Genomic DNA, 21,376 nt, shown 5'->3' with positions numbered 1-21,376 from the left:
CAGAGACTCCAGATGTCCCCAGACTGGGAGCCTGATCTGTCGGCCACTTCCTGCCTGGATGCACACAGAAGGGAACACTATCTTGGGTCCCAAGCAGTCCCTGGGGGATTCTGACGGCCTGCAAGCTCCATAGCCTGAGAGCATATGCTCTGCGGAGGAGCAAGCCTTGACGGGGACAGAGTGTGACCCCCAGGAGAGCTGGTGATGCCCACACCACCTGTCCCTGCCCCTCTGCTCCGCAAGGCCCAGTGAGGTGGGCCCGGCCTTGGTGACTCAGCACAAGCCCTGGAAACAGGAGCACTGTGCTCCACGCTCACAAATGAAGCCATCACTCAGGGGTGCAGTTAGCGGAGGCCGTTTTCTAGAACTGTCTAGATGGTTCTGCTGCGCAGTTGAAGTTGAGAACCCTGAAGCACCGGATGAGGCTCAGGCCTCCCAGCTTGACACCCTCCGCCGCATCCCTTCCCAGAAGCAAGTGAGCACTGGACCAGGGCAGTGTTGACCCAGATTGTATCCCTGCACCAAAGCCACCACGCAGACCTGCCCAGCTGGCCGTCCCTGGTGGGGCGCACTAAGGCTGGAGCCCACCCGGGGAGGTCTCAGGGCGAGGGACGGGTTGGCAGGAAGTAAAGGGCCACACCAGCCTCGGCCCCTCGGTCGCCAGGGCCCACCTTCTCCCGAGCAGACCATACTCCTCCCGGGTGCTGCTCGGCGGTGACAGGGCCCAAAGCCCCTCAGAGCGCAGCCAGCGCTTGGTTCTCCACTCTGCTAGTCAGGAAAGGCTGAGACTTTGGACCCGGTCATTTCCAGACAGCCTGGACTGGCCTCTCCCGAGTCCCCTCTGCCACCTGTTGTGCAGCCCACAGTGCCCTCCCCACACCCCACTCCCTCCATTTTGCCTCAGTTCCAGACTGAGGTCCCTTCAGGGGCTTCCCAGTGGCCTCTGTGAACACAGCCTCCCACGGCCATCCCCAAGTCCCCACCAGAGACCACGCATGGCCGCGTGTGGGGGCAGGGAGTCCAAGCGCATAGAAGCAGAGGCAAGGACACCCCGGATTCACACTGGGAAGAGGCGGGGGTGGCCTTGACTCACCCTCCGTGCACGGCCTTGGTACCCTGGCTGTGCTGCTCCTTTCCATCCCCCTGTGAGTCACTCTTCCGAGTGCGGAGTCCCCAGAGGCCGTGCCAGCCCCTGCTGTTCCTGCTGACCGTCCAGAGACTCCATGAACGCACCATCCCCAATGCGTCACTGAGGTCATCCCGGGGGAGGCAGGCCCAGTCACCGCTCCTACAGCCCATGGCCCATCCAGGAAGGAGGCCAGCTCGGGCCCTCCCAGGGACTTCCAGTCCCCGGATCACCTGCCTGCGCTGTGCCCGGATTCGCGTCCCCTGCCCTGGGTCATTTATTTATTTCTTCATTTTCATTCTGATATGGGAGCTCACTCAGCTGCTAAGTTGCCCAGGCTCAAATTTGCAACCTTTCTCTTTTTCATTCATTTTATAGACGTGTGATTGACAAAAATTGTACATATTTTGGGTGTGCGACATGAGATTTTGATGTATGTGTGCACTGTGAAGTGATTACTATCAATCTACTCAACATCCTATCTCCTCTCCCGCTCACCTCTGCCTTTTCCGTCTCCAGAGCGCTTGACACCTGCTCTCCTAGCAGCACGTTGTCAATGCCTGCAGTCACTGCCTACAGCAGACCAGGGCTCCAGGGCTCCATGTCCCATCCCAGCCCCCACAACAATCCCTCTGCTCCCTGTTAGCGTAAGTTTGAATTTTTCAAAAAGATTCCACACCTAAGTGAGAAGATGCTGTGTTTGCGTCTCTGAGCCTGGTTTATTTCACTTGGCATGATGTCTTCCATGTTGTTGGAAATGGCGAGGCTTTGTTCTTTTATAAGGCCACATAATAGCCGTTGTATTTATAGACCACACTTTCTTTATCTACCATCCCTCGGTAGCACTCCGCTGCCTCCCAACTCTGCCTAGTGCCTCAGAGGACACAGGGTACCGGTGTCCCTTGCACATCCGGGTCGCAGTTCCTTTGGACAGACACCCAGGAGTGGGACTGCAGGATCCTAGGCAGCTTCATTTTTAAGGTTTTAGGGCTCCTCCATGCTGCTTTCCATAATGGCAGTACCAGGGACCCCTGGGTAAGTCGGAATAGTCACAGCACTACGTAAATAAGGCCACCTGCAGTTGCACCCAACAGCACCCCCTCCTCCTTCCAGTTACAAAGTCCCTCTGACTTCGTGCCTCTCTGCTGGAGGCACGTTCTGTTCAGACTGCACGGTAGGAGAGACCGACACTGCCGCAGCCAGGGCTTCAGAAGTGGCTACCCGTTCAGCCTGTCAGAGCACCCTTGGTGCAAAGACCACCTGAGCCAGCAGCTGCCCAGGGCCCTCTGCCACCCAACAGAGAGCTCAGAAAGTGGGCTCAGCAGCAGCAGTGGTCACCACAGCGTGGCGCATTTGCCAAGCTGGGACTGCTTGCCCGGGCCGCGAATGGAGCTGAAGGTGCAGATCGTTCTCTGCAGATCCAGTACACATCTGGAAAGGGAAGAGGGTCGGGAAGGCAGCTCCAAGAAGCGGGGCAAACTGACTGTACAGAGGACTCGGGGGCGGAGAAGCAGGAAGAGAGAACCCTCCCCCAGGAGACACGAGACCCCAGTGCTGTGGAGGGCGTGCTCGCCGAAGTCACGCAGCTTCCGGGGCGCTGAGTCCCTGCTGCCTGAGGCAGAAGCAAGCTGGGTGCTCTGTGGTCCCCAAGGGACCTCACGGTCCTTTGTCCTTGACTCCTCCTGGGGCCCCACGGCCTTAGTTACTCCTCTTAGCCCAGGGTGGCTCTTACGTTTGTGGCTGGCCTGGCCTCAGCACATGCTGGGAGTGGACCCAGCATGTCCAAAAGGCACGCAGTAAAGTACATAGACAGCACAGGGACAGCCCGGCTACATGGCCCCAGCATCAGAGAGCGCTGGGCACCTGTCCCCGCAGCACAGAACTGGTTGCAGCTGGACACCCAATCTAAGGAGCCGATGGGGCCAAAGCCAGGCTGGGTGGAAGGTCTGCACCCCAGGTCCCCATGCCCCTCTGTCCAATGGTTTCCTCCTGGATTCGAGCCTCCATGAAGTTCTCCCGGTGCACTACACTCTCTTTTTTATTCTTTCTTTTGTTTTAATTTTTGTTTTTGTTTGCGGGGGTATCTTTTTGAGACAAGGTCTCACTGTGCAGTTCAGGCTGGCCTTGAACTCACTTTGTAACCCAGGCTGGCCTCAAACTCGCAGTGATCCTCCTGCCTCAGCCTCCTGAATGCTGGGATTACAGATGTGCGCCACCACGCCCGGCCTGCACTCTCTTTTTCGATGAGTCAGAAAGGCAAAGCTTTCCTGTGATGTCTGGCCCAGGCAGGGCTCTGTGATGGGATCATTTTCTAGCCACGCTCCTGGCCTTCTTTTACGGTCTCCCTCTGAGCACTTTGTGTTCACTTTGATTTTCATCTTTGCTCTCAGAATGATGATTTATCTGGCTTTCAGAATAGAAGGCTAAAAGGCCTAATTGTGTATGTGGCTTCTGGGGTTGTTTAGATTTATAAATATTTTAATAGGATTTTTATTCCTTCATAACAAATATCTTAGAAACCTTTGTACCGGGAGCAAGTGCCATGGTCTTTTCTATTTTAAAAAGTGGAATTTTTTTCTTCTCTACCTTAAGAAAGAGGTAAATGTCACAATTTTAAATGTCCCTAAAGGGCCCGTGGTGGTCACATCTGATTTACACCTGCTCTGTGATGCTCCAAGTGCATCAGTTTCCCATGATTCCCTGCAGACGGCTGCCCCGACCTTAGCACCACAGTCCAGGGCAGATGTCCCTCATTTTAATTAAGCTTCTGAAGGACTATATTATTGAGTAATTAAGACTATCAGATATTAAACCTCTGATTTGAAGTTACAAAGGCAAATGAGATGAGCATGAATCCTGTAGTTGAGTAGACACAGGCCAAGCCAAGACAGGAGAAGGGACGGAGCAGCCCTCGGGCAGGGACAGGGCGTGGGGCGTTGAGCCGGCATCACAGCCACACCTGTTTGCACAGCCCTTTCCCTCCCATGTGACTTTCCTGTGGACATGGGGCCACAGGAACCTCGCCGGCTGAGACTCTGGCTTATCTCTGACCTTGGTCTGCTTCTCTCACTGGGTTCTTCTTTTTGTGCTGCATTAAAGCCTCACCCAGAAAGTCACTTCAATAACCCCAGGTTGGAGCCAGGCACGGTCCTGCATGACTGTCATGCCTGCACTTTGAGAGGCTGAGGCAGCAGGGTCATAAGTTCAAGCCCAGCCTGGGCAACCTAGGGACGTAGCAAGACCCTGTTTCCAAATAAAAAATACAAGGAAGCGTGGGGATTAGCTCCGTGGGAAGGCCCAGGGTTCCGTTTCCGGTACCTCTTCACCACCACTACCATCACCGCCACCACCACCGTCACCACCATCATCCTCGCAGGCTGTGTCTATACAGCACACAAGGTCTTCTGAAAATATGGGGTTCTGGGGCTCCAGTCCTGAAGACCTGGCCTGGCTCTCACACACGCCTCTCCACAGTGAGAGTGGGTGGACGCGGCCTGGCCTGGAGGACCATGACAGTGAAACGCCCAGCTGCCCTCTGAGTACTCAGACGATGCGCTGGTGCCGGAGCCAAAGGATGACAGCAGAGTTGAACTATTGCCCAAAAGCAATTACTGATTAGAATTGATTATTTCTACAGAGAAAGGTGACCGATGGATTAGTTGTCACATTGCGGCAGATTTGGGCAAAACTGCCGCAATTGTTAAAGGGACCGAGCTACTGCACCCAATGGGAGCAGACGCCCTGCAGCACCCTGGCTGCTGCTCTATAAACCCACAGCTAAAGGGCTGTTGACACAGCACAAGCTGTGGGGGGCATCTTCAGGGGTCCTCCCCTGGCCCCTCCTGCCACAGAAATTATACCACGCTCTCCCCTTGCCCTGAGATGTGGGCACACAACGTGGAAAAGCCAGCCATGCCTCTGCCATTGCTTCCATTTCACCAGGAAGTTGTAGAAATTCAGAGCTCGTTTGAGCACACAGTAAATTAATGGGAAATGACACGTGACTAAATATTTGAAAGTTGTTGCCAGGCCTTTTTGATTTGCCTAATTACGTGTTTTACTGCCTCCATCCCAGAGCTCTAGCCTAAGGTATCAAAGCCTTTACACCTACTTCTCTGCCAATAGCTGGCTCAAACGCTGTGCGATCACACAGGCATGCAGTTTTAAAACTGCTCCCAAGTCCAGGGGCGCATGCGTCCTGGAGAGAGAGGGCCAGTGGTCGAGCGCTAGGAACCACAGGTCCGCATTCTTGACCAATCTGATACAAAGGACCTCCCCTCCCAGCATCACCTCCACCCAAACCCCTCCTCCAGGGAGCAGGGCGAAACAAAACAAACCCAGGGTATAAATATGTCAGGATAAGAAAGAAAACATGGACACAACATTCACACACCGTCTGCCTGTGGGAAGAGACAGAGAGGCCAAGACGGTCGTGCACATACTTGCCTGCTACCATGGTCCACTGAATGCGGTGGTTACCATGGCGGGAGCAGCGCGGCCGGGGCAGGCTTTGTCTGCGCCCTGCTCAAACAGAGCTGGGATTCTGTCTGCGGGTTTGTGTACTCTGGGGCAAGCCGTCCGCACGGTGAAAGGCCAGGAGAAGTGCGGGCCAGCTCCAGCTCATACCTCTGGTCTCTCTGGGCACCCCGCCTCTCCTGCGGCCTCCTCTGCCTCCCCATCTGCGGACACAAGGGGCACCCAGCGCGCTCAAGGGAGGACACCAATTAGGAGCCTCGCTGGCCACAGAAGCTGGACGAGCTGCTGTAGGGACAGACAGGCCCATGGACAGTGAGTCAGCGTAGAACCAAAGGAGCGTTCCTCCCTCTGAGAGGAAAGGATTCAAAGCCCGGCTGGGCCGGCCCTGCAGCTCGAGCTGTTAGTGAAAGAGCTGAGCTCACGGTGCCCCTGCCCAGGGCACTCCACCCGCATCTCTCACACCCAACACGCTCAACTCCTGCCGGCACGGTGAGAACAGAAAGGGGGCAGAGCCAGAGCAGTGGGGAGGCGGCAGCCTCCGAACACCGCCCCTGGCCTCGTCAGAGCCGAGCGTGGCACGGACCTGAGGCGATGCTGACCCAGGTCTGCCCCACGCACACCTTCGCTTGAGAGCCCAGCACAGGAGCCCACAGTGAGCCGCAGGGCTCTCCCAGACACCCGGGGAGTCCTCACATGTGAGGAGCCAGGACGCCAAAAGAAGAGCAGGAGGAGGCTACTTCCTAGGAGTGGCCCTTCCACAGGGCCCACGCCGGTACCAGAGGGCTGGTCCACGGAGTTCCGCTGTGCCTCTTGCTTTTGCTATTCCAAAGTGACTGGAGGAGCACAGGAAGTAAGATTATTTAAATTGACCCAATGAGATTGAGCATCCTCTCCTCAAGCCCAAGAACTGAGCCTGTTACTAGCCCTCCCCTGGGTAAAAACCTCTGCCTGCGGCGAGTTTGTGTCAGCACATCTGGCACTGGGGGCTGAGGCCCCGCTGCTGCTGTTGCCCCTTCATTGGCTCTGGGGCGCTTGTGCAGGACGATGGTGCAAGTGGCAGCCAGCCGGGTGCATCGCACATGGGCCGGGGGTTACCTGGCTAACTCCCGAGGAACTCCCTCCACAGACAAATCGCTACCGAGCGTCTCCTGAACTGGGGGCTGGGGGTCCTGCAAAGACAAATGAGACTCATATTCTGCAGGCTTTTCTGGAATTAGAGGATAAGTCACAGGGACTAACAACAGCCACAATGTCAAAATTGGAGCAGCAGCCCCCAAAGGAAAATAGAGACGTATGCCTCAACACAGAGGCCGTCAGCCAGCGGCTTGCTGTGATAAACAGGAAGTCCTCAGCAGGAGATGAGCAGACATAGGGAGGGCGACGGGTCACCAGGGCTGGCGGGCAGCGGTGCAGAGGTCCCTCCTCCCGAAGGCTGATGCTGTCTGCCACCCACCGCTTCAGCGCCGTTGTTTCCTGGGCCCCTGCCAGTGCGCAGTGAGACCTCTGCATGGAGCTCCAGCTTCTGGTTTGTGAAACAGGGAGGGGCCGCTTGAGTCCCCTCTGCAGCAGGCGAGGTACAGCGGGAAAGCTCCTTGCCAGCCAGCAGCACTGAACAGAGAAGGAGTTCTGCTGCCCAGGCCCGAGGCTTTCGGCCAGACTCTCGGTGTCATCCCGTGGCTGCTGACAGGTCGCCTTTACTGGTGACCTCCTTCCCACGCCGCTGGGCACAGCCTTCTCCACCTGCCGCCCTGCAGAGACACAGGACACCAAGACAGTGATGCTGAGTGTGTGCCAGAGCCAGGGGACCCGAGCGTGATCAGAAAGCATCAGGTGCCTGCCTGTGCCTCAGTTTCCCCAGCACTGTGGTGGTTCCTCCTTGCAGGGTTGCTTGTGCTCATCTGAGCACCATAAAAGCTGTGCTCCACCTGGAGCAAGGAAGCTGCCCCACCTGCAGGAAAAGGGGGCTGCGCTGCGACCTCAGGCTGGGTGTGGCTCTGGCCACAGGGTCCCAGGCAGAAAGCGGCTCTGTCGCCCTAGGCAGAAGGGAGCATGCCATGCTCTTTCTGTGCAGACCTCAGAAGAAGCAAGCCTTGGCTGACATGGTGAAGTCCAGATGTGTGTCTGACATCCATTCTCCCTCCCCGCCCAGCGTCACCTCCTCCCCTCAGCCCACCCAGCCTGCCTTCCTCACCTCCTCTGCCCACTCTCCAGCCTCCCTCCTCCCACTCCATCTCGGAGCTGGGTATGGCCTGCTGGTGCACACCTGTAATCCCAGCACTCTGGGAGGCTGAAGCAGAAGGATCACAAGTTCCAGCCCCAAGTGAGTAACTCAGAGACTTAGTGAGAGGCTGCTCAAAATAAAAAATATAAGGGGTGATCAAAATATATAGTAAGTGTTTAAATTAGAATTTTTATTACAATAAAAGACACATCGCCATTTCTCTCCCTCAAAAACCTCCCCCTTGCTTCAAACACCCTATCGTGCTTGCCACTTTCTGAGGCAGTTCTGAAGTCCTCTTTCAAGGGTGTTTTTATCAGGTGTGATCAGAAATTCAGCTAATGCTGCTGCTGAGCACCACCCAACGGAAATGCAGTCTCACACAAACGTGACGCTGTGTCCTCATGCACCTTCCTCAACAGATCTGGCACGTGTGACTCCTGGCTCCTCCTCAAAGTCAAAATCACCATGAAAAGGAAATGCTTTGTTTTTTTTTTTTTTTTTTGGTTTTTCTCCGGTACCAGGAACCGAACTCACGACCTTGCGCTTGCCAGGCAGGCGCTTTGCCGCTGAGCTAAATCCCCAGCCCCGAAAAGGAAATGCTTTGAATCAGGACACTGAGGCAGCCACAACAGAACAACTAAAGACACTCAAGAAAGAGCACTTCCAGAGCTGCAGCAGAAAGCGGCAGAGATGATGGGATGAATGTGTTCAAAGCAAGGGGAGAATTCTGAGGAGGGTTCAGGGCAATGTGTCTTTTACCTTAGCAAATTTTAGAGCTTTAAACATTCACCGTATTTGGTGATCACAGCACATAAAATGGGCTGGGGATATAGCTCAGTGGGAAGGCCTTGGGTTTAATGCCCCCAGTACAAAAAATATCCCAACCCTATTCTGCCATCTGCCCACCACAGCAGGCCTCAGCCACCATGCTTCTGTTATTTCTAGCTCCAAATTTTTCACGTTAAAGGGAATGTGTGCCTCATCCCCTTTAAGAAAGCAAAGAAAGGGCTGGAAATATAGCTCAGTGGCACAAGCTCCTGCCTAGCAAGCACAAGGTCCTGAGTTCGATTCCCAGTGCCAAAAAAGAAAGAAAGAAAGCAAAGGACAGTGCTCCTTGGGGAGATGGGGGGATCAGCTGTCCCTCAGATTTCAGAAGTGGCCACTTTGCCTGGGGGTCGGGCAGGCCCTGTGGCCTCTGGACCCTTGTCCAGGCTGCTGGCTGGCTGGGGACAAGGCCAGCTCCTGACCGGTCCCCTGCACAACGTGGGTGGCAGTGAGTGAACACAGCAGCAGCAAAGGGCAGGGGGCCCTGTGTGGCTTTTGGTGTCCCTGGCAGGCAGGCTGATTCCGGCGGCTCAGTTTCCCCAAGGGCAGACCATTGCCTGAGTATCCTGGCTTCACTGAGAACAGGCTCTGGACTCCCAGAACTGAGGGCCAGGGACTTCCAGCTTCAGACAAGCGAGGGGCCATCATGCAGGGGGGCCAGTGACTCCCTGAGAGTTCACGGGGGGCTTCGGGGTCTGCTGTCGCCTTCACCCAGGTCACAGCCCTGCCCTCCGCAGTGCTTCACTGTGGACATCAGGAGGCCTAGATGCTGCAAGAAGAAAGGTCTGACAGGGGTCTGTGGCTGAGCAGGGTGCAGGAACGGCTGGGCTGTGAGCCTCCATGTTAATTCTGCTCCTGGGAGCAACTGGCCAGTTCCCCTGCCCCTTCATATGTGGACCAAGGCTTCCCAGATGAAGTAATTCTCTCTGCCAGCCATTCTTTGACTAATAAGGGGCTTCCCAGCAGGGGCAAAAGTGGCAGCAAGTAAAAGTGTTGCTCATGAGGCAGGGTGGGTCAGAGCCAGGCTGCTCCCGCTGTGGCGACCATGCATTGGGAGACGCATTACAGAGGCTCCTGCAGCTTCTCAGGCCCCTCCTGTGTCTTCCCCAGGCACGACGACGCCCTCATCCTCCCAGGTGCACACGAGGAACCTTCACACACAAGCGCCTCCGTCCACCTCTGCCACCCCTCGCTGGTGGACACCACCCCAGGGTGACCGGGGCAGAAGGGGCCCTAGGCCACACCACTTCCTGTAGGACAGGACAGCACCCTGAGGTGGGAGCCCAGCTGCAGACCCGGAGGTGAGAAGTTCTGCTCCCCGCCTCAGGTCTTGGAGTTCCCACCTGGAAGTAAACAGAGCAGGTTCTGGAAGAGAGGCGGGCGGGGGCCTGGGACCTCCCATGGAAGCTGCTGGGTGGCACTCACATGCAGAGGGGTGATGAACGACTTCCCAGCAGCACCCGGACACCAAGTGGCCCGCAGACGGGAGGGGCAACAGGCACAGGAGCAGAGCAGGATCGGGAGGACAGGGCTGGGGTCCAGCTGTGCCCCTTCCCCTCCACCTGCATACCCTGTGCACACAGGCAGGATCCAAGGACCCCGTCGCAGAGGGTTACTTGGACTGGGTAGAAATCCCAGTGCTTGCGGGGCCATACCAGAATGATAAAAACCGGCAGGCCCCAGGGCTGAGGGGCAGGAAGAGAAGCAGGGATCTCAGAGAGGCTCGTTCCTGCCCAGTGCCGGATTCACACAGCAGGGCTCCCCTTCCCCAGCTCTCCAACTCCAGGAATCAGTGAGACCAGGTGGGGGACAGCAGCGCCCAGGACAGCTGCCAAGAGACACCACTCCAGCAGCCATCAGCACATGGCCCCCCAGGCCTCGGCCCCTGGAGATCCCGAGCATCCTGGCGAGGCCCTGGCTCCACCGATGCCTGCCCCAGGCAGCGCTGTAACCTGGGCTCACCTACCTGCACCTGGGCTGGGCCGTGGCCGCCAGGCACCTGGGCTCCCGGCATCCAGTGCCTGGGGCTCTCCTGGGAGCTGGAGACACCACCCTCAGGCCAGGCAAGGGCTGCTGCTTAGGACAGCAGCGTGGGGCCAGGTTCCCTCCAGAGGTCCAGGGGCCCTGGGCTGGCAGTCACAAGGAGAAGTGTAGCGGTAGAGACTCTGCTTGCCCAAACTTAAGTTTTCAAAAAGAAAATGAGACTGTATGACCCGCTGGAATGAGACTGTGCAGAGCTTTCAGAAGGAGAGCAATGGAGGGGAGGGACACCAGCAGGAGGAATGGAGGGCCGGGCCCAGAGGAGTGGGGGGTGGACGGCCAGCCCTGCTTCCGGGTCCTTCCGACCTGGGGCTGTGGGAATTCCCCGAACCGGCCCAGCCGGAGCCCAAGGCAGAGTGAGAAGGCCATCTAGCGGCGGGGGCTGGAAGGAGGGGACAGAGCAGGCCAGGGAGGTGCCTCCTGGGGGGCTGGGGGCAGCAGCCAGGGCCTCACCTGTGCTCAGCAGGGATTGGGGGAGGGATGGAAGGTGGGAGGTGGTGGAGGGGAAGGTGGAAGAGGGAGGATGCCTCCGAGGAAGGAGGCAAATCTCCACCAGGAAGAAGGGCAGAGCCTAGGAAAACCAGCAGTGGGTTCTGAGGGTGCCTGGGGCATGGAGCCTCTCACTGGCCTGGGGAGGGGCCCCGAGGTCTAGGGGAAAGGCAAAGAGAGGGAGCCATCTGGTGTCTGGAGGTGGAAGGCAGCGGTGTCTGCTGTCGAGGACACAGGCACGGGCAGGAGGGCAGGGGCTGCAGCTCTTCCCAGGGCCTCAGCCCAGGGCCTTGCTTCCAAGACAATAGACAAAGGTCCTCATAACAGGAGCAAGCCGGCTAAGGCGGCAGGGCGGCAGCTCTCCTGGGCATCCTTGTTCCACCCCTGAGAACCCAGCCGGCCCCTGCCCTGGGAGGCCCGGCCTTGACAGGCTCTCTGGGCATCCGGGGCTGGCAGGAAATGGAGGGAGGGCGCACCGTCCTTTGTCCCTCCAGTGGAGAAGCCTAAGTAGCCCTCCCTGGTGGCCCAGGGCAATAGAATTGCATCCCCTGTGCCCAGGAGGGAGCTGATCCCAGTGCGGCAGTCCAGCTGTGCCACACAGCACTCCGGCCTTCACTCCTGAAACACCCCGACGTCCTGCGCTCCATCTCCACCGCGGAGGTCACGTGGGACTGCCTCCCACTGGCCTGTCCTCAGTCGACAGGTGCAGGGAGTCGGGGGGGCCGGCAGAGGCAGGGATGTCAGGAGGCCAGGGAGCCGTGATGTGACATCCACAAGCTGGGCAGGCGACCATGCCAAACAGGCCCACCTCCTGGATAGGTGAGGGTGTCCCAGTCGGTCTGTCATCCCAGAGCACAGGGCACGCAAGTCGCCCAAGCTGGCTGGCCGGGAGAGTCTCGGGGGAAGCTGGTTCTCTGCTCATCCACTGGCTGGCTGGGGTTGAGGGGTTCACGGAGTCTGCAGTCCCGTGAGGAGGAAGGGGTGCGTGAGGGAGCAGAGGTCACCCTGCTAGAGAGGGTACGGGGCTTGCGGCTCCAGGGCACCTCTCCTCCCCATCAAAACAAAGTTTGCCTGCAAAGCAAGCTCTGTGAAGTTCCCATTGTCTGACCCTGGGCTTCCGGCTGGGCCTGCTCCCTGGGCTCCAGGGAGAGCATTTGGCCCGAGGGGAGCTCTGGAGGATAGGGCCTCATCAGGGCCAGATCTCCAGTCCACAGGGAAACCTTCACCCTGGTCCCATCCCAGAAGAACTTCTGGGACTGGAGAGGGCATGTTCCATGGGAACAGTTTCAGGTCTAATTTTTCTGGCGTAATTAGGACTTTTCTGAGATTTATGTTTTCTAGATCAGAGGTTAAAATATCGCTAACCTCTAGGCACAGCGTGCATTCCTAGGATAGGGTGCTGCTCTCTGACCTTCAGCGCCCTGACCCCAACACCTCGCTTGCGGGCTCTGTGTGCGCCAGCTCCGCTTCCACCCGCTGAGGCAAGGAGCCTGAGTCCCACAGTCCGCTCACCCCGCCGGCCCTGCGCTTTGCTCTGATCAGTCGTGGGGGTGGTGTGCTGAGGGTGAGCATGTGCGTGCAGCCTTGCTGCCCAGCACAGCAGCTCCCACCCACCACCCCCACACCCCTCTCCGCTCAGCTCGGGAGCAGCACCCAGTCCCACCCCGCCAGCGCCCACCGGGGGTCCTCCGAATGCTCCCCTCTCCCTCCTCTGCCCCTAACAAGATGTGTTCATTGCAACCCAAGGAGGGGTCAATATTTTCAAGTTTTTCTAAGGTGCTTAAGGCAGTTCAAATAGCAGTGCTTTAAACTGTGGACACTCCTTATTAACCTCTGCTCAGGGATGGGGGATACCCAGAAGCAGCCCCGGCTGTCTTTCCTCCCGACTCAGGAATATTAACCTGTGGGATGAGTCCGGCGGTGGGTGGGGATTCAATTGGAGCAGGGCAGCTTTGCCCCTCAGCGTGTGAGAGAGTATTTGCCTGATGCGGGGGGAGGCTCTAGACTGTCCTTTAAAAACTTATGTTGGTTTTAACTGAAGCACCTACCATTCCAGAGAAAGGAAAGGGGGAAACTGCAGATGTATACAAAGCCGGCAGTAATTGATGTTATCCTGGGAAACGTGCCTCCTCCCACCAGCCTTCATCTTCGGGAAGATCTTTTTTTTTTTCTTTTTAACTCGAAGCCTTCAGGTGAAAATAAAGCAACAGCAGTAACGGAGGGGGGGATGTAGCCTTCTTCAGGGTTAACATCAGAAGACAAGCTTGTGCGGCTGCGGCCAATCAGATGCGCCCCTGCCAGCTATAATATAGTGCGAGAGGCGGCCTGTCTCACAAGCTCTCCAGGCTGGCTACCATTTAAAATCAGACTCTTTTTGTCTCTTGATTGCTGCCTCCCGACCCAACTCCGATGAGTTCCGCTATCAGCGACCGGCAGCCTGCCCTCGCAGCCCCTGTCTGGGCCGAGATCTGCGGAGAGTCCACCGCAGCGGCGGCGGGCAAGGTTATATAGGAAGAGAAAGAGCCCAGCAGCGCGCGAGGGAGCGAGCGAGCCGGAGCGAGGCAGCCGAGCGCAAGGCAGGGCGCACACGCACACTGCGCGCACCCGCTCGCGCGCAGACAGACCGCGGGGACAGCGTGGAAGTCACTGGGCTCCATGGGCGAGATGCTGCTGCCGGCGAGATGTCTGCTGGTGGTCCTCGTCTCCTCGCTGCTCGTGTGCTCCGGGCTGGCCTGCGGGCCCGGCAGGGGATTCGGGAAAAGGCGGCACCCCAAAAAGCTGACCCCTTTAGCCTACAAGCAGTTTATCCCCAACGTGGCCGAGAAGACCCTGGGGGCCAGCGGCAGATACGAAGGGAAGATCTCGAGAAACTCTGAGCGATTTAAGGAACTCACCCCCAATTACAACCCCGACATCATATTTAAGGATGAGGAAAACACTGGAGCCGACCGGCTGATGACTCAGGTAGAAACCCACGCGCGGTGTGGAACGCGCTCCTTCCCCGGGGTTGCTGCGACCAAGCGCCCAGACTTCCTCTGTTTGCTCTTCCAGCAGATAGGAAGGCGGGCAGCTTCGCCCTGTCCTTCCCCACCCACCTGCCCACCTTGCACCTCTCCCCTTCCGGGAGGAGAATGGAGGTTCAGGGTCCAGCCAGGAAGTTTGGGGTGTGGGTGGGTGCCAGCAGCAGGGGATGTGGCCCACTGTGGCCCTGATTGGATCAGTCTTGCAGGGATGGCCTTCCCTACCCTGCTGTGCTCTGGACTTGGGGAGACCTTCCATTGGGGGGCGTCTGCTCTCACTTGGAAAAGTGGACAGCAGAGATACAGGGAGAGGGTAGGACCGTCCCCATAATCATAAAGTGGCGTCCAAGTCACCGTGCAGACACGGCTTTGAGCATTAGTGAGCAAGCTCACACGCTTCCCTTCCCGGCTGTGGCTCTCCTCCACAAGACGACCCTCACCCTTGGCCCCCAGCACCACCAAGGGACCCTCCCTGGAGAAGCCAGGGGTCGTTCTGACCAGAGGCGGGGGCCGCGGAGGCGCCCAGCCTGCCCCCACTGTGCCACAGAGCTGGCACTGGACTCCCTCAGCCCCAGGGGAGCCCACAGAGGGAGACGTATTGATATTTCTTTAAGGATGCTCTGGGGTTCTCCAGAGCCCTGAGCGGTACCTGGGGGAGGGACTTAGAACTTGTTGGCGTCGCACTGCTTTAGTTTTGAACCTGCTTGCATAAGAATTGGGAGCGGATAAATATTAGTGGCGGAGGAGGCGGTGGGAAAAGCAAAGCAAAACATGAAATCTTCTCATCCTTCCACCTCCTTTGAGACTTCCAGGCTGCCAGTCTCCCAGCCAATGCTAGACTTGCTGAAACTCCATGCACGTATAAAGCTAGAAATGGGTTTCCTTGCAAATATAGGTCAACATCCTTTTTATTGCCCTATTAAAATATTCAAGTCCTACCTTTAGGGCTAGGTGCGCACAGCGGCTGCCTGAGAGGCGCTGGCGGGGCGAGTGCCGGGAGGGCGCGCGAAGGGAGGGCGGGAGGGAGGCGGCCTCGCTGCGCTGCGCGGCTTGCCCCCGTCCGGGTCCCCCCCACCCCAGGAGACGTGCACCCAGGTGGCCGGCCGGAGCTGGCGGGAAGACCGGGACTGGGGACCGCGGGGAGGAGCCTCCCTCGCATCTTTCCCGACCACCTTAAATCTGGATCGCGAGTGTGGACGCGCTCGCTTGTGCCAGACAGCAGCGCGAGCCACAATTAACTCTGCGCGGGCCAGGGGCGCATGGCGCGTGCAGCTGGCCCGAGGGAATTCTCCGGCCAGCTGGGGGGATGGGGAGCGGGGGGAGCGCCCCTTGTCATCCTCGGTCCCCGCGGAGGAGGGGCCTTCTCGGGGTCCCTTGGAACCCGAGAGGAGGGAGGCGATGAAGGAGAAAGCTGCGGGGGCGGGGACACCCGAGGTCCCCCAGCCAAACAGGTCTGCGTACGCCCTTCACAGCGCCAGGCGCCGGAGAAGGGGTCCCAGCCGCGCCCCTTTCCAGGGTCCTGGGCTGGCTGCCTGGTGCAGAGCTGCGAGTGCGCGGAGCCGCGCAGCCAGGCAGACGCATTTCAGCTCCACTTACTCCGGGCTGATCGATGCCGCGGCTGCGGTTTCAGAGCGAGCGTGGATGGGCTGTGCCGCGGGTCCCCACCGCCCCACGCGCCGCGCACGGCCCCAGTGGAGCCGCCGAGGTTCTCGATCTCTGCGACCGCTCGGAGAAGCCGCGGGCTGCAGCGCAGGCTCCGCGGGGTGCCCGGACCGCCACCCCCGGGCCCTCCGGCCTCCGCGCGCACCCGGAGCCCCCAGCCGGGTCCCCTACCCGTGCGCCCCGCCCGGGACCCGGCGCCCCGCGCCCTGCCGCTCTCGCTGCCGCGCGCGGGCAGCATTTGAACTTCTGACCTGCTGTCAACTTCCCTCAGACGAACGAAACGAAAACAAACACTTTTTTTCACTTAGGCAGTGGCTATTCCCGTTCCCCACACAAAAGGAGGGGGAAGAGACAACCGCGGTGGGGGTGGAGTGGAAAAGGAGGCCGGGAGCCTCTTCTCGACCCGCAAAGGTCCCCTGAAGACGGGGGTTGCTGGAGAGTGGCAGGTGTGAGGTGCCCCTGGCTCCCCCACCCCGTGCTCCCCTCGGTCCGAGGGTTAAGGGGCGGGCGGAGGAGCCGGACTGGAGGTCGAGGCCGGGAAGGAGGTGTGCGCGCCGCTCGGAACCTGCTCACCCGCGGGCCCCTCGCTTTCAGTAACCACCTGATTCAGGCCCAGGTGCACCCAGTCCTCTGTCTGCCTCCCTCCCCGTCTGTCTCTCTAACGTGACTGCCGCCCGACTCCCTCAACCATGGCAAGATCGTCCCCAGTGGAACTTTCAGCGCAGTTCTGGAACGCATGAGCTGCTGGTTAATATTAACTACGGAGTGGGGAAGCGCAGACAGACTCGTTCTCTGCAGGCCGCGGTGCCAGGAGAGGGTGCAGGCGGCGGCGGGGCGGGAGCCGCAGGGCTGGGACCTGGAGGCTGGGGGGCTGGCGGGGACCACCTCAGAAGCTGCAAAGCCTGTCTCCTGTGCGCCTGGGTTTGGGGAGTGTTCTCTATCTAGAAGACAGGGGTGCTCCCCAAGTTGGGGGGAGGGGTGCCGCGGACCCGGTCCCTGTTGACCGTCTCTGGCGCCAGGGGAAGTCCCTGGCCTCCCTCTTCAGGGTGCTCGGTGTAGACCCTGTGGGCGGGAGCTGGCGTGGAGAACAACTTGGCCCCAGCGGACATAAAGCCCGGCCCAGCGGCCCTGCTGGGCTTCACGGCGGCTGCACAGGGTCTAGGCATGACTCTCGGCACACGACCCGACGAATTAATAACCGGCCGGGCTCCCGGCTTTGCCCATCCTGCCTGGCCAGGCCAGGGGCATGTACCACAGCCGCCAGCCAGGCCTGGGGCAGGTGGATGAGAAGGCATGATAGCCCGGTGCCACCTCGGAGGCCTTGGCCTCGGCCTATGTGGGTTGCCTGGCCTGTCCCGGCCTTGGGGCTCCTGGTCTGAGGGCCCCCATGTCTGCTGAAATAGTCTATCTCAAGATGCAGGCACCCCGAGTCCTGCCCACCCTGCCTTCCCTCTCCTAACTACCGGGTGGTGCACGGTGTAAAGCCTCATCTGCTCCGCACCCCCAGGAGAAGCGGGCCTGGGATGGGGGGAAGGGGTGTGCACACCTTGGTGTGTGTCTGCGCCCACCTTCAAGCTCAAGCTTCAAACCGACCCAGGTTTACTGATTGTCCTTCATAGAGAATGCGATCAATCCTTGAGATGACCTCACTCAAACCCTCCCCTTCCGACTTCTTTCTTTCCTCTTCTTTTCCTTTCTTTTTCTTTCTTCCTTCCTTCCTTTCTTTCTTTCTTTCAGAAAACTACCAGCAGACCCAAAAACCTGCAAGCACTGACCTGTTACCAGGGCCGCCCCCAGCCCCCTCCCCCCCCACTTGTATGTTTAACTCTACAACCATATTACTGGTTTTTATTGCTGCCAAATACACAAAACTTTTCCTGTTGCGCAATGTGTGGGTCCCCTGAAGGCGCAGGCAGCAATCTTTGCAAGATCCTTGCCCTTGGCCAGAGTTCCCCCGCTGTAATTAGGGCCTGTGAGGAGGTGGTCTTTCCTCTCCTAAGCCCTTCCCAGCCACCTGTCCATCACTCCTCCCTCGCCTGCGGGCCTGCAGGAGGTTAGAGGTGGGCCTTAGCCTCTGCAGAGATCCCCTTGAAATTGCTTCTCCCACCTCCTCTCGGATCCCCTTCCCCAGGAGCCCTTATTACGTTGTCCCCAGCTCCCCATCCCAATCCCGAACCGCACCAGCAGCGGTACAGAGCTCTGGCTGGGGAATTAGCACCACCACACACACGCACACTTGCCGCCACTGCCTTTATTGAACGCTTTACGCAATGTGACCTAAGCAGGAGGGAGGCAGCCCCACAGCCGCAGAGCCCAGAAGCGGCCGAGGGAGACTCTCCAGGCCAGGGCTCTGAGGCCTCAGGCCTAGAAAAGCTTCCCATCCCCCTCTTCCTGCCCCCCTTTACATTTGCTCTCCAAACTTGCTGGACACCATTCTACACCCAGACCAAGAAAACAAGAGGGGAGGAAGAGAACAGGTTAAAGAAAACAAGAGCACAATCAGGCCAGGCCACAGGCAGGCCTGGCAGAGAGGAGTTCGCAGAAGAATGTGGCTGCCCAAACCAAGAATGTTTGTCCTCCCGCCCTGCCTGTGCCGGGCATCGCACTCACCTGCTGGCCTTGCACTTGGCGGGCTCCGCCCTGAGCAGACACTGCCACCGAGCCCTCACCTTTGGCTTCATTCTCACCGAGGCTAGGCAAGGGGGCAGGGGAAGGCCAGGGACAGCAGGGCTTCCGGCTCCCTGGTGTCGGGCACTGTCCTCCATCTCTCCCAGCTGCACCCGGGCCAAGGGGGCAGGGGGACCTCTCACAGGTGTGCAGAAGGGGGTACAGAGGAGAGAGGTACAGAGTGGCTGATGATGCCCCGGGGATTCTGGGCCTGGGGCCTGAAATGCACAGCTTACCTGGTCTAAAAAAACTGGCCGTGTGAGTTGCCTTTGCGGCTGGATGCAGGAGGAATCCCCCGGGGATACCGTGCCTCTTCCCATCTAGTGCCCACCTAATGCCCTCTCCGGTCTCCCCATGCTCCGCACACCCCGCCCCCAGGCTAGGCAGCTGCCTGATGAGGGCTGGGATGGCACTAGGGCCTCAAGCTAATGTGCCTGCCGTTGGGTCCCTCTCTCCACAGCGGTGTAAGGACAAGTTAAATGCCCTGGCCATTTCGGTGATGAACCAGTGGCCTGGAGTGAAGCTGCGGGTGACCGAGGGCTGGGATGAGGATGGACACCACTCAGAGGAGTCCCTGCACTACGAGGGCCGCGCCGTGGACATCACCACCTCTGACCGTGACCGCAGCAAGTACGGCATGCTGGCGCGCCTGGCCGTGGAGGCCGGCTTCGACTGGGTCTACTATGAGTCCAAGGCGCACATCCACTGCTCAGTGAAAGCAGGTGAGCCCCTCCCCTCCACCTTTCTGAGGGTCTCCTAACCCTCCACACACTGCTCCCCTCACTGCAGAGCTGTCCCCTGAGAAGGTCATGAGGTCCCCTGTGTGCCTGCTGGTCCCGCTTGAGGGGAGAAAAATGAGGATAAATGCTCCGGACGGACGGGGGCGGGTGATGCCTGGGGTTCCACCTGAGATGAACCCCGGGGCCCCTAAGCCAGGCATCGCCCCAACCTTTGCGGCCACGATGGCCCCCGGTCCCTCCTGTGCCCAGGTGCAGCTTTCTGAGCCCCGCTGCAGACGGACAACTGGGGACACAGCGTGTCCCCAGCCTTTCTTGGCGAGCCCGCGGGTGTGGCAGGTCGGCCTAGGTCCTTCCTCTCAGACGGGGCCCGTTTGGGCTGCCACAAGTCAGGGGGCCGCGTGGATGCTGGAAGTGCTCTCTCCTCCCCGCTGGGAGCCGGGGGTGTCTAAACTCACTTAACTCACTCGCTAGGTCTTTGGGAAGAAGCCTGGTGGGAGTTAGAGACCGGTAGTTACCACTTGGCCCCTCTGGAGCCCGAAGGCGCAGCAGCGTCCGTTCTTGTTAGGAGCCGCTGGGTGCCCTGGGCTCGGGGCAGCAGCAGCAAAGGCTGCCCCTCCCCGACCTGCAGCTGGAGGCCCCGCTTCCCCGGCCCTGCGGCGCCACACGCTGTTGCCGAGAGGAACAGCTGCGACGGGAGCTGGCACTGTCACACGTGGTCCCCGGGCGGGTGCACACCTTGCGCCTCAGCACAAGCGGCTGCATTTAGCAAGGCGGTTCACGGCGCAGTTCCGAGGAACTCTGCCTCCTGCGCCGCCCCCACCCCGCCCGTTTCCCGTTTCCCGTTTCCTAAACTGTCTTTTAAAGGCAAATGTTAGCGGCGCAACACTACACTTCCAGAGTGTAGGGGCACGCTTCCTAGGTAAAGAAAACGCCACCGAAGTCTGAGGGCGGTTCACAGCCCGGGAGGGGCTCGGCTGGACTCGGGGACCACGTGTGGTCCAGATCGCGGGGCTCCGCGGGGGTCACCCTGGAGACCCCACCTGCTGCAGCCTGGGTGGGAAATAGGGCAGCGGGAACCCCTACACCACCGCCCCGCGGCGGCCCCAGGCGCGCCCTTCCCTCCCGGCCTCGCCACTGCGCCCCACCGCGAGGCCTCCTCCGGGCCTCCCCAGCCCGCGGGGTCCCCCTGGCGGGGTTCCCCGGAGGTCTCCTCCGAAGTGAGCAGCGGTGATCCCCCTGCGAGGGTCCGGGCGCGAATCCCGCGCCGAGCCGCTCATTCGCATTCCGCGCACGCGGGCGGGGGCGCGGCGCGCTGCGTGTCAAGCGGGGTCGTGCGACTCGACGACTCGGGCTGGCCGGCGCCCGGGGTCGCATTCCGGGGGGCTCCGGAGGGCCTCCCACTGCCGGCCCCGCACTTCATGCCGGAGAAAGCAATGAGCAGATTAAAAACCTTCTGTAAGTCCTGCAGGAAGGTCCTTTCTCGCAATCTCTATTTGCAAAACGCATGATCCCGGAGATTGGAATGCAAAGAAGATGGGGACCTCCCCGCCCCCGGGGCCCCCCGCGTTCCGCCCCAACCTCAATTATTGTCACCGGGACAGTGAGCCTCGGAGAGCGACAGAGGGCCGAGAGCGAGAGTAGTCAAGGGGCCTTGAGAACCGGCGCTCGCAGCGCTCTGAGCAGGCCGGGCCATTTAAAATTCAAATACACATCTCGAGTGCTCGCAGGAGAGGCCTAGCTGTGCAAATAGTGCCTGTGGGGCCCGGGCCGGAGAGACCATGTGTGAATTGCACACGGGGGGGGGGTGCACCTGAGCAAATAGGGAGGGGGCGGCCGCGAGCTGCAGAGAGGGCGAGCCGAGGAAGAAAAGGAGGGGCGACGTGGAAGTGTCCCCTCTTCCAAGAGTGTCTCCTATTTATTCCAGAAATCACAATGGTAATACTGGGCCCTTTATTGGATTTTAATTAGAAAATCCACACAAGCCTCGGATTTTCACACCTCGGGCAATTCCCTGGAATGTTTGTCCAGTTGCTACAACTACTGCAGCTATTTTGCGCCCTCGCCCGCCCCGCCACCGGCCGACACCCGGGCCCGGGCTGGGTGAGGTGGG

General features: G+C 59.4%; 2 protein-coding genes and 1 long non-coding RNA gene across 3 annotated transcripts in view; 2 read left to right on the top strand and 1 right to left on the bottom strand.

Annotated features, from left to right (window-relative positions):
* Window positions 1-5,681: 5,681 nt before the first annotated feature.
* Window positions 5,682-13,834, bottom strand: LOC102007346. Its single transcript, XM_013504571.1, has 3 exons — window positions 13,771-13,834; window positions 10,615-10,701; window positions 5,682-7,350 (listed from the first exon to the last, which is right to left on the bottom strand). The coding sequence occupies exons 1-3, from the start codon at window positions 13,832-13,834 to the stop codon at window positions 6,791-6,793; spliced, it is 711 nt and encodes a 236-aa protein (XP_013360025.1). The 3' UTR covers window positions 5,682-6,790.
* LOC106146668 lies at window positions 7,802-10,581 on the top strand. Its single transcript, XR_001231210.1, has 3 exons — window positions 7,802-7,922; window positions 9,759-9,949; window positions 10,421-10,581. It is a non-coding gene; the product is annotated as an uncharacterized LOC106146668 (long non-coding RNA).
* Shh (sonic hedgehog) overlaps window positions 13,252-21,376 on the top strand; it is a gene marked incomplete in the record, with an annotated part of 10,249 nt that continues 2,124 nt past the window's right edge. Inside the window, 2 exon segments of the mRNA XM_013504572.1 lie at window positions 13,252-14,141; window positions 18,987-19,248. Coding sequence (XP_013360026.1) covers window positions 13,833-14,141; window positions 18,987-19,248 — 571 coding nt within the window.

This window comes from Chinchilla lanigera, unplaced genomic scaffold, assembly GCF_000276665.1.
Source record: "Chinchilla lanigera isolate Chin_1 unplaced genomic scaffold, ChiLan1.0 scaffold00090, whole genome shotgun sequence".
Classification (NCBI taxonomy): domain Eukaryota; kingdom Metazoa; phylum Chordata; class Mammalia; order Rodentia; family Chinchillidae; genus Chinchilla; species Chinchilla lanigera.
This window is presented reverse-complemented; position numbering and strand designations above follow the sequence as displayed.

Bases quoted from the DNA above. Each gene is read 5' to 3' on its own strand.
- LOC102007346 (XM_013504571.1), bottom strand. From the start codon at position 13,834: ATGGAGCCCAGTGACTTCCACGCTGTCCCCGCGGTCTGTCTGCGCGCG. The intron at 10,702-13,770 runs GTGCGTGTGCGC...GCCTGGCCTGAG, and splicing joins CGCGAGCGGGTGCGCGCAGT to GGTGGTGTCTCCAGCTCCCA. The intron at 7,351-10,614 runs GTAGGTGAGCCC...GTGTCTCTGCAG, and splicing joins ACGGCCCAGCCCAGGTGCAG to GGCGGCAGGTGGAGAAGGCT.